The sequence below is a fragment of the Cyprinodon tularosa genome, unplaced genomic scaffold (genome assembly GCF_016077235.1).
Source record: "Cyprinodon tularosa strain WSP-4 unplaced genomic scaffold, ASM1607723v1 ctg854, whole genome shotgun sequence".
Classification (NCBI taxonomy): Eukaryota; Metazoa; Chordata; class Actinopteri; order Cyprinodontiformes; family Cyprinodontidae; genus Cyprinodon; species Cyprinodon tularosa.
Window position 1 is genome coordinate 179,781 of NW_024039623.1, and position 12,589 is coordinate 192,369.

Sequence of the window (12,589 nt, forward strand, 5' to 3'; positions counted from 1 at the left end):
TAATATTTACTTCCTAATACTTATTTCCTCTGTTGTTTGCCTGCAATGTTTGGTATGCTTCTTTACATAATTTTCTTACCTACAAGACAAACGTGTCCACATTTTTGTATGACGCAATTTCGGTCAGGGACAGTCACTTAAGTCTCACAAGCACTCCTTGCCTGTCAACCAATGATGCACCGAGTAGCACAATATTATGCCTCATAGAGTCCTTTTTATCTTATTGTAGATTTATAAATGTTACATTTTGTCATATACACTGATTCTGAAAAAAGAAAAATACTTGCTTCATAAATGTTTTGTGGCCTTCAAAATGCTTCAGTGTTATTCTGTGGGTCCAATAGCTGAGTGAAAGCATTTGGCACAATTTTACATAATATAGCAAGTTTGGAGAGATTTGGAGACCCTGGTGACACCAAAAGTTCAAAGCCACACAGCTCTGGAAGTGTTGTAGCTAGAGGTCTCAAGCATGTCTTTAATATTGCTATTTAAAAAAAGAGATATTATTTTCGAGAATAAAACAAGGTATTTCGAGTCCTTTTTTAACTCATGCAGCTTTGGCTGTGTTTTACTCACCTAATGTATATATTCAGAAAATATAAGGTGCAAGCTTTCAAATAATGTATGACACCAGTGGCGGCTGGTGAAAAATATTTTTGGTGGGGCTGATATAGCCTAGTGCAGGGGTCGGCAACCAATGGCTCCGGAGCCACGTGTGGCTCTTTCATCCTTCTGTTGTGGCTCCCAGTGACTTTGGGAAATAGAATATTTTATTAAAATTAAATCATTAAAAAATTATAAATTAAAATAATTTTAAAATAAATGTCTAAATCTGAAAATTATGGTAAACTTGTAACATTAAAACAAAAAGTTTTGAACATTTTTAGCACCCAAAATATACGTCATGTCCGCCGATGTGCGACAGGCATTCCTAGCATACCCCACATGTCTGACAGACCACATTTTTTAGCTCACTGATTTATTGACTTTTTGACCCTCGCCTGGAAGAAACATTATGAATAAATCTAAGAAAAGGAAACATCCTGAAGATGGCAGAACATTTAATGCTACGTGGACAGATCATTTTGCTTTCACCGCTGATGAAACTGGTTCACCAGTCTGCTTAATATGTGGCGAAAGACTGGCAAACAACAAGAAGTCAAATGTTGAAAGACATTTCGAGAACAAACACTCTGTCTTTGCTAAAAGATATCCCGAGGGAGAGGAGAGAAAAAAGGCTGTTTCGGAGCTGATGCGGAAGGCTGAAGCGAGCAGGAGTCACTTCAAGAAGTGGATTAAGACCGCAAATTCCACTACATGTGCCAGTTTCGTGGCTACTCAGGAAATAATCAAGCATGGTAAACCATTTACAGATGGAGATTATCTCAAAGAAACATTTGTTAAGATTTCAGAACATCTTTTCTCGGACTTCAGAAACAAAGATGAAATTTTGCAGAAAATAAAAGACATGCCTCTCTCTGCCAAAACTGTCCAAGACAGAACTGTGAAGATGGCAGAAAACATAACCAGACAGCAGATTGAAGATATCAATTCAGCTTTGGCCTACGCAATCGCCTGTGATGCGTCAAAAGACAAAAATGACATTGAACAAATAGCGTTGTTCTGCCGATACGTGAGCGCTACTGGGCCACAGGAAGAAATGATTGATTTAATACCGCTAAAAGGCCAAACACGGGGGGAGGATATATGTGAGGCTGTATTGGACTGTTTGAGAAATAAAGAAATAAAGACCACCCACCTGGTGTCAGTAGCTACTGATGGGGCACCGTGCATGACAGGAGCGCAGAAGGGCTTTGTAACTTTACTCCAGAAGTCATTGGATAGAAAATTGCTGACTTTCCATTGTATCTTGCATCAGGAAGCACTGTGTGCGCAAACATTTCCTCCGGAATGCACAGAAGTAATGGATGTTGTCATTCAGATTGTCAACAAAATAATGGCAAAAGGTTTAAATCACCGTCAGTTTCGCTCATTACTAGATGAGATGGACACCAAGTACTCTGATCTCCTGCTGCATAACAAAGTCCGGTGGCTGTCCAGAGGAGAAGTGCTGAAACGCTTTGCAGCGTGTCTTGAAGAGGTGAAAACTTTCCTCAGCAGCAAAGGGCTCACCTTTCCTGAGCTGGAACAGCCAGAGTGGCTGGAAAAGCTACACTTTATGGTCGATATGACAGCGCACCTGAACACATTGAACACATCTCTTCAGGGGAAAGGAGGCACAGCTCTGCACCTGCTGGAAGAGGTGCTGGGATTCGAGCGCAAGCTAACAGTGTTGGCCAAGGATTTAGAGCGACTCGCACTGCATCACTTCCCCTCTTTGAGAGAATACCAACAAGGTGGGAATGTGATAAATACGCAGTATTTGCAATCTGCAATCACTGCAATGCAAGCGTCATTTGGGAAACGATTCTGTGAGTTCAGAGAGGAAAAAAACACTCTATCTTTCCCTGTCACTCCTCTAAGCATCGATCCATCCCTGTTGAATATGACTGCATTTCCAGGTGTAAGTCAACCTGATCTAGAGATGGAACTGGCCGACATCGCCGACAAAGACATCTGGGTGTCAAAGTTCAAGAGTTTGACAGCTGATCTTGAAAATGTGTGCCATCAGAAGGCCGTTCTCGCTCAGAATCACAAATGGAGCGAAGTTGCCAACCTTCCCAAACAGAACAAACTTGTATTCACAACATGGAATGCCATCCCCGACAGCTACATCAACATGAAGAGGTATGCATTTGGAGTCCTTGCAATCTTCGGATCCACATACATCTGTGAGCAGGTCTTCTCCAACATGAACTTTATTAAAAACAAGCACCGCTCACGCCTCACAGACGTCAGCTTACGCTCCTGTTTGAAGATGAAGGTGACATCTTACAGCCCTGACATGAAGAGGTTCAGGAGCAAAAATCACATTAACCAGGTAAAATAAATATTTTAATTAGCTATTGTTTTACATGTGTGTGCGTGGTTGTCTGGAATATAACAGTCAAATATAAATACATACCTATATATTGTTAAGTGAAATAGTCTTTTTTTTTTTTTTTTATTCAGGAGGACAGGTGACCGCACACACGCGATGGGACACAGAAGCAGACTGCACATTTTTCGGTTTGCATGGTTCGTTCAGTGCCGGTGGATAATATTTGAATAAGTTTTGATTTTTTATCTCCTGAATAAGAGGAGGACAGGTGACTGCATTCTGTTTCTATTTTTCCTTCAGTGCGGGTTGGGTAAGTTTCGGTTTTTATTTCTTAAATACAAAGACCCAAATAGGGTATTTTGTTTGCAATTGAGCAAAGTGTAAAATGCGTTTTGTTACATGCAGAAATAAAATTTTGTGTTCTCTGCAGCAGTTCGTTGATTTCATAAACGCAACATAGTATCGATTTTTGTACATAGCATATAGGTTTTATATATATGACGTCAAAATGGGTTGTGGCTCCAAGTGCTTTCTTTTTATTGGGAGGCGGTCCCAAATGGCTCTTTGAGTAGAAAAGGTTGCCGACCCCTGGCCTAGTGTATGTCTCCAACTAATCCGGAATAAGAATTCAAATAAACAATTGGACAATACATACAATTTAACAGTAATGATTTAATTTACTATATAATAACAGTAACAGTGATGATTTGGGTCACTGTGACGGGGTTCTTTGGCCTCCAAGAATCCAGTCTCAGTCGGGTTACCGGTGTTGGTGATTTATTGAGCTCAAAAACTCAAAACAGGGTGCAAAAGAAACTAAACATACAAGATACTCTGGGCCTCAGCCTCCCTCCAGTTACCAGCAATGTAACAAAGAAACAGAAAACAAAAATTGCCGCTTTTCTTCCCGCAGCCCTCATTAAATAGTTTAAGCCCCTCACATCAGGCTCTCTTATTTCTGATTTCTTCTCATTAATCAGTTTTGTCCATATATTACCTCCACAAACAATTGATGTAAAACAAAACAAATAATTTTTACAACTTAATTCTTTTACACAGATTCATTGACTTATTCAATTACACCAAACGGGGTTTGAACCCAGCAAAGACGCAGCCAGACTGAAGATGACAAGTCCCCCATAGCATAAACACGTACACCCCCCCCCCCCCCCCCCACACACACACACACACACACACCCACACCCACACACACACACACACACACGGCTAACCCCACTGAAATATTAAGTGTGCACCCTCAATACGCCAGCAGGTAACCAGGAACAGCTTGTGTGTTTTAAGTTCATGGAGCTACTGGTCTCAGCGCGAGTGTATTGGTCCTCACAAACACAGTATAACAGGAATGTGTGTGTGGTGCGCAAAGTTAGAGAGGTTGTTTTAAGCGACGAGGTGGATTCGTCACAGTCACAATAACCATGACATGAAATGTTCATATCCTACAACAGGGATATTCTTCTGGCAAACGGGTAGATAAATAAGGATCTCACCGAATTTGGTGGAAGCTGCATCTCGGTCGTTACATTCGCCATCTTCCCTCTAACTGTCTGCACCTGCGCTTGGGTTCAGAAGCCTGTTAAAGCGCAGTATTTTCAGCGCCCCAATACCATAAAGTTCCGAGACGCTGATTGGCCATTAAATTCACCTAGCAATAGTACATGATTGACAGATTCTCTGCAAATGTGGGTCAGTCTGATCAGCGCCCCCAGAACAGAGACGGTAGGAGTCTGTCTGTGGAAATCCACAAATTAATGACAGTAGATAGGGAAATGTAGTTTATATAATTTGTTTTGCTTATAGGTACACAGTCTAGAGAGTAAAACTGACATTTATGAGTTAATTTCTAAAAATATATTTTACGTTTCTCTCTTCTTATCAGGGAGGGCGGTGCCCCAGCCCATGGGCCGGCCGCCACTGTATGACACATGTAATTTGGGCTTACAGTGCCTTAGTTATTTGCTTTTCCATTTGGGAATGCAAAAATAGGATTACTTTAAAATGAGGGGGATGTTAAGATGCTAAAAATGAAGCCCCCAGAGCATGTTTTTTGCCATTTCTGCGGTAAGGAAAAATCCTTAAATAGTCAATTACGACCATATGTATGGGGCGCCATTTGTAAAGTTAAGCAGTCAAAAATTGGGAGCAATCTTTATGGTTATTTAGCGTGATTTAGGAGAAAAAGTAAGGGGGTTATTTTTTTTCCAAGTCAAGTTTTTTACTATGTCATTCATTCATTTATAAAATTCTTACTTTGTTAAATAAATATTTAGTTTGCAAATTAAATATGAAGTTTGTTAAATAAATATTTAGCTCCAAACAAAATATTTAGTTTGCAACATAAATATTTAGTTTATTAAATGAATTTTTTGCTCCAAACAAAATATTTAATTTTTTAAATAAATATTTAGCTTCAAACTAAATATATAGTTTGCAAATTAAATATTTAGTTTGTAAAATAAATATTTGGCCCCAAACTAAATATTTAGTTTTCTAAATAATTATTTATAAACTAAATATTTAATTATCTCAATACAGAGCAAAGAACATCTCTTCAAAATGTAGAATGATCATGTTTTTCAAGGGAAATATGGAAAACCAAGACAACCTTTCAATATGCAAAGCAACAAGTATACCAACAACTCATATTTACGGTTGCCTAAGCTACTAACATACCAACAGGGAAGTCACTTCAAGCTTTTTCCTTTACAGCTTCTAATGTATAGTTTGTATCAATCAACTCTTCAATTTAAGGTGTGTGTTCAAACCTGCTTTGTTTCCACCCATGTCGTAAAGGCAATCCTCTTTGAAATGCTCAGCACAGAGATGCAAAGCCTTGGGAATTTTTGCAGGTAGATTTCCATCAAGAATAAAGTCTGTCCAGTGAGTCTTCAGAGACTCAGAAGAAGGCAGGATAAATTAACTGTCTTTTTGATGCACCATTTAAGAGTGCAATTGCAGTGTTTACTACTAGCTAAAGCCCTAACTGTTTGGATGCTCAGTGTCGTTAAGCAGAGAGCTAACACCTGCTAGAGGGCGGGCTTTTGAAACGGAGCATGTTTTGCACACATTAACTAAGAGAGAGGGGAAAGGGTTTTTCAGCAGTGATCAAATTTAAACAGTGTGGCAGAAAATACATGGTGCAAAACGCAATGATATGGAAATTCAGAGCATTTCAAGGCAAAAATATACGGTGCAAATATGCAGTATTTCGGTTTGGTGTTATCAGTGTGATGCAGAGTCTGTGACATGATTTAGTTTTTTTTTTAACAGTTCAGCAGTCTGATGGCAGTAGGGAAAAAGCTGTTGCAGATGCTGCTGGACCTGCAGCGGATGCTGTGAAGCCTCTTACCAGAAGGCAGAACACTCCATGGTGGCGGTGTGAAAGGTCACTGATGAACTTACGGGTTAGGGACACACAGCACTGCAATGAAATGTCTTTAATGGAAGGAAGAGAAGCCCCAATGATCCTCTCTGCTGTTCTCATCACTGTTCTCACATTCTTCCAGTCTGAGAAGCTGCAGCCTCCACACCACACAGTGAGAAAGCTGGTGAGAATGTTCTCTACATTGCTTCTGTAGAAGGTTGTGAGGATACGTGGGGGCAGGCGGGCTCTCCTCATCCTCCACAGAAGTACAAGCGCTTCTGTGCCCTTTTGACCAGTGAGGTGGTGTTTAGAGTCCAGGGGAGGTTGTCTGTGATATGCACCCGAAGAAATTTGGTGCTTCTGACCACCTCTGGAGCTGAGCTGTTGAGCAGTGGAGCATGCTTGGGCCAGTTCTTCCTGAAGTTGACAATCTGCTTTGTGTTCTCCAAATTATCTAGTCTATGAGAAGATTTTAAGCTCAGATCTGACAAAAAGGACCAAGAATATATCTATTTGTAATTGCCATTTTGAGAAAGCAACAAAAACTCTCAGGAAAAAATCCACTGTCAGCCTGACCCGAACAATCTGTTTCTATCTGAAATCAGGCTTGCCGTGTGCAGCCTTCAGGCCGTAACTGCTCTGGATACTATCTAAACATCACGCTCGGCTCCCTCTGCCCCCTCCCTTCTCTGATGAAATCAGTGAGCCTACTCCTTGTTTGGCCAGTTGATGAACATTGCCCCCTCTTTTACAGCCTCTTTCCTGTTCCCCCCTACAAGATGTTGTATTGTATCTGTGTTGCTTATTGTGCTGAGTTTTTTTGTAATCTCAGACTATATCCTGTATCCTATAATTTATTTTTAACCTCCTCTTACCCATGTGGATCCTTTTGTTGCTTCCCTCAACTGAAAGGGCAGAGCATTTGACAGCAACAAGGCTTCGGACATCACGTCCCACCATGTATTTTGCCTTTCCCGGATGGGCTGTACGAGAACAGGAATTTCGCCATACTGCAGTGCTGTTCAAGGCTGGGTGAGAAATTAAGATTGTTTGACTTTGGTGAGCTATTCTACTGGTACAAGTCTCTGTTGTGTCTTTAATTAACCAAAACAGTAGGGGAGATAATACACACTCATTCTCTGGGGAGCTTGAAAGCACATCTTCAGTATATACGCACACACTTGAATGGTAAACGACTGCCTGAAAACAGTTACATCTGTGAGGTGACACATCTTGAATTACTAATACTTAAGAGGCTGTTTCGCTCGTTAGCAGGAAAGTAGACTAAAATATAAGTGTTGGTGAGGTAGGAGATCAGGGCTCTTCTTGGACTTGGAATCTACTTTCCCTGTACCATAGTAAGAGCATCAGTAATTGTCTCTACCTGATTAGATATAAGTGTAAAAGTCAATTTTGACTCTTGTGGTAACAATAAAGTGTTTTTTTTTTTTTTTTAGAGCAGATTCATTGTTGGTATTACTGGACCAGAGTGGGGAGTGAAAACTTTTAGGATACCAATTAGGATACCCTTTAAGCAGAAGTGGTGGGTCTGGTTTTAAATTTGCTTAATAAAGAGGAAGAGTTAATGATTTTCTTAAGTGAAAGGAGTGATATCTACATCAGATTTAAGCAACATTAAGGGCAGACTTCCATCCTTATAAAAAGAAAAGAGAAAATGGAAGAGGTCTTGTTTTTTTAATTTGCAAGGATATTTTTTTTATTATTCTAATGTACATTTATTGTTCAACTTTTTCTAATTTGACATATACCGGTATATCCTTACATTAGCCTCTTGTGTGATGTAGCACGACCAAGGGTGATTTTTTTTCTCATGATTTTGGAGTCAAGTTGACCGTATCAAAGTCTAACACAGAGGCTGTTAGGAAGAACCCACGACAATCCTGCACTAATGAACACTAATGAGTATTGACACCATTGAAATTATTTATACATATAGTAAAAATATCATTGTTTATAACAAAAAGATAAGTGAATCCGAAGTCATATGACTGAAACACAAAAACACATTTGATTTTACAATGAAAAAGACTTGGTTTTTAAAAGTCCTAATTAACTTTATGCCTTATTCACAACAATTCTTTTATTCTGAAAAAAAAAATCCAGGAACTCTAATTGCAAGCTCTTAGTTTATCTTCTATTAGCACTCTTCCCACACTCTGGAATTCTACGGAATTCCAGTTCAAGACATTCCCCTCAGGATAGTAATGTTCATCCATATAGCCCTGGATCTCACATGGGGAGAGGGTGTAGTCCCACATATGAACATCTTCCATCATCCCAACAAATGATTGCTTGGTGTCAAAACCACCACCATATGAATCCTGATCCTGTAAGAAATGCAGTGATATAAAATTAAGACTTTGAAAAGATCAAAATAATTCTCATCTTTAGAAGTATATGGTAATTTGACACCTAGACTCTACTATGGTCGTCAAATAACAAAAATCCCGATATTGCACTTATGTTGCACTTATGTAAATAATATTAAATAGGTAGTAAATCCGAAAATAGAAATTGACATTTTCATTTAAAATTTTTAACAAGATTCAGGATTATTAAAGCAGACATGTTGCTAACACTGGCCAGATTTTAGAATCAGTGGAATCCAGCATAACAATCTAAAATAAACAGAATCCAGAGTGTGTACTACTTGAAAGTTTACCTGCCCTAAAACAATGATCATTGGTCCATTGATACTGTGTCCAGAGCTGGTATATTTCTTGCTTGAGGGCTTTCCATTTAACCACAACTGTATGAGTCCAGATGAAGCATCCCATGTTGCACATATGGATTGCCACATGTTAAGCTTGAAGTCCTGTGCTTCAATCTTTACATGTTGTTCCAGGACCCAGATGTCAAACGCATCACTTTGGGCACTTTTTATTATCAGAAAGCCATTAGCTCCCGTGGGTAAAGCCAAAGAAAATAAGGAGTGCTCTCTTTTAAGGTCTGTAAAGGACCTGTAAGCATAGTAGAGACATAGTTTTTTCATGGGTGTAAAAAACAATACCTAGGCTGTTTATCTTGTAAATTGAAAAAAACTATTCCTACCTAAAACAGACGGTGACAGCCCTCATATCTTGTCTTTGTGTTGTAAACCTCGCCTCTGTTGTGCTTGTTTGTTGTGGGAAGGTAAACATTTTTCCTGAAAGATCTTAAAAAAGGAGTTGCAAATTAGCATATATTGATGGGAATAAACATATAAATCAATAAAAATAAAGATGAATTCTTGGCTGAAATTATTTGATGAAAGTAAATTTTTTCTAAGCTTTTGCTATAAATTAAAAAAAAACAACAACAACATTTAAGCAGTGGTGGCTGGCCAATACAGGGCGCTGCCCGACCCACCCAATGACCTTTATTAAGACATAAAAAAAACTAATTAAAAAGAAAATGAATTTATAAAGAAGGAGGAGGCACTCAAATGGGAGGTGGAATGAGCGGCTGAGATCTTGCGAAAGCTGTGCGTAAGTAAAATGGCAGCATACGTGTAGTTCAAGTCAAATCCACTCAGGTAAGCACAAGCCAAAAATTAAAAAAATGGTATGATCCAGAATGTATTGAAGCTGCAGTCTGTAACATTGAGGAGAGAGCAGACTTCGACTGAAAATTTGAAGAAAAACAGGTTTCACGCCACTCCCCCACCCTCTCTGCTTCACTCATGCCCCACCTCCAAGCTCCACCCCTCTCACAGCATCTGCGCGGCTACCGCATGCGACCAGAAGCGTCCAAGCAGCGTACGCGGCATGGAGTGTGAACCGGTAAGAGCGATAACACTCACCTCCAAGCAGCTAGATATAAGATGCTGGTTATACCGAAGTTTGTCGTGTAAGCAGTTGTCGGCAGGGGCAGTAAGGGCAGTTTCTCTTTCGCTGGTGGCTGTCGCTCCGCCATGACTTCCACGCGCGTCCTCCTGACTGCGGCAGCCGGGCGGCAGCGGCAGGTTAAGCGGTGAGGGGGGGTGCGGGACTCAGCGTGTGTGAGCTGTGATTGACACTCCATCAGACGCTCCTCTGGCTGTGATTGGTTGTTTTGACTCGTCCCGAATTATTCGTTCCAGATTGAATTACAGGCAGTATGCGGGACCAATTGAAGCATTTTTTTCACAGGTTACATATCACATGTACTGCTGTCTGGGCATAGGGACAGTTTTAGCCAATATGACAAAAAAGTGATTTTTAAAAACTTACAGACTTCAGCTTTAACAACAATATCCGAGATTTCTATAAATCTTTATGCAGATAAATCAATCAGACAATGACATCAAGCAATTTCTGGATAAAATAATCCTTCTTACATTATCAGATAGTGAAAGATTGACCTTGGACTCACCACTGACAACAGTTGAAGTTCAGGAAGCTTTAAAAAGCATGCCCAATAAAAGGGCTCCAGATCCAGGTGGTTTACCTACTAAGTTTTATAAAGAGCTCTGGAATATTCTGGCACCAACGTTCCACAGAATGTTGCAGGAAACTGAGGATAATGGCAAATTTACAGCTAATATGAATTCCTTTCCTAAACGGCCCTTTCAATCGATTTCATCACTGGACTCCGTGTCTCCAAAGGTATGACCACTATTCTGACCATTATTGATCTTTTTTTTAAGCCTGCCACCTGATTGCTTTGAGAAAACTTCCTTCAGCTTTTCAGACTGCTCAACTCCTGGTTAAACGTGTGTTTCGGTTACATGGAAATCCTCAGGACATCCTCTCGAAATTTTTGTTTGGCTTTTGAGGCCAAGGTTTCACTCACCTCTGGCTATCACCCACAGTCTAATAGCAAAGTTCAATACATGAACCAGGAGTTCGAGGCCACTCTCAGATGTCTGACCACGACCAACCCATCCAACTGGAGCATTTACCTACCCTGGGTAGAGTATGCACACAACTCTCACATTTCATATGCCACTGGTCTGTCCCCTTTTGAGGTTGCTAGGCTATCAACCTCCACTGTTCCCAGCTGACGAAAAGGACATCTCTGTCACAGGGTTGGCAATACCTGTTGGACCGCTCATGGGTGCCTGGTACATTTATTTTGGACCCCTCCCTTATCACTGATTTCCGTTCCCTCAGCCCTCAGGCTGTTCTGGACCGGCACCGGTGGAGGTTGGTTGGGGGGGTGGGGAATGATGGGGATGGGGGGTTAATTTGTTTTGTGGGGTTAATTTGTTTTCCTTTCCAGTTCCACCATTTATCCACCAGCGGGCGCCATGTGGTTACTCTATCTTGGAGGATTTGCCCACCTGCAAGGAATCATCATCACCTCAGAGGAGTATATGAGCAGCTGACTGTCATCACCTCTTCGCCAGAGTGTTTGCCTGTTTTGTGTACTCTAGCCCCTCTGAGCTTTTGCTTAGTTTATTTCTGAACTTTACCAGTGAATTCATTATATTACCTATTTTGTTTCTTGTGAATCTTTGGCAGGAAACCTTCAGATCCTCTGGGATCTTTCAAGTCCTTCCAGCCCTGGAAGAAAACCTCTATAGAGACCGAGAGTTCCACAACTCCCCTCTTCTGAGCTCTGACCTCATCAAAGTCTCCAGATGACAGTCTGCTCTGCTGCCCCTCTGTGCTACCATAAACTTACCTGACCACCCTCTAACGACTTGTCCACCTTCAACCAGCCAAGGCCCCCACAAACTGGAACCTCTTACAACCCTCCAATTCAGGCAGCTAGTTCAAGTAAGAACAGAGCATCAGTCTCCCGCATCTTTCCCCACCAACTGTGAACTCACCTTTTCTCTGGCCGTTTCTCAATTAACAAGAATGCGAGCATGGACTCGCGTTCTCATCTAGTCTAGTCTTGGCAAGAACACAGGAAGGTATGGATTTGGTATTAATGCGAAGACGCAGCATAGATATGGATCAATTGGAACAGAAAAGCGTACTAATGACTTCACGGCTCTTTTATAGCTGCATTTCACCTCCTGATATTAATAGTCTCTAGATAATAATAAATTATTACTTTTTTCATTTAGTGGGGGAATGATGATGGACACAGTCAGATAAACACAAATCAAATGAAAATGTTGCCAAATAAAACAAAAAAAATTGCCATCAGAGCCAGTGGTCCTTCACACAGGGTTATGCCGAGAGAGGGTACAGTAGCTTCGGAGGTCCGCTGGTTGCCGCAGTCATCTCAACTTCGGAAATCTTTTTTTTTTATTATGCATTAAATCGGTAAATGGACCATATAGTGATGCTTTGAAGTATAATATTCTCACCTTAAATGATCTTAAACTGTAC

At 40.5% G+C, this 12,589-nt stretch overlaps 1 protein-coding gene across 1 annotated transcript; it reads right to left on the reverse strand.

The window, feature by feature from the left end:
* Positions 1-8,118: 8,118 nt before the first annotated feature.
* LOC119775184 (jeltraxin-like) lies at positions 8,119-10,931 on the reverse strand. Its single transcript, XM_038273072.1, has 4 exons — positions 10,895-10,931; positions 9,396-9,498; positions 9,007-9,304; positions 8,119-8,671 (listed from the first exon to the last, which is right to left on the reverse strand). The coding sequence occupies exons 1-4, from the start codon at positions 10,929-10,931 to the stop codon at positions 8,453-8,455; spliced, it is 657 nt and encodes a 218-aa protein (XP_038129000.1). The 3' UTR covers positions 8,119-8,452.
* Positions 10,932-12,589: the final 1,658 nt, after the last annotated feature.

Bases quoted from the DNA above. Each gene is read 5' to 3' on its own strand.
- LOC119775184 (XM_038273072.1), bottom strand. From the start codon at position 10,931: ATGGTCAGAATAGTGGTCATACCTTTGGAGACACGGA. The intron at 9,499-10,894 runs GTCCAGTGATGA...TCCTTTTTTAAG, and splicing joins CATACCTTTGGAGACACGGA to ATCTTTCAGGAAAAATGTTT. The intron at 9,305-9,395 runs GTAGGAATAGTT...CTATGCTTACAG, and splicing joins GCTGTCACCGTCTGTTTTAG to GTCCTTTACAGACCTTAAAA.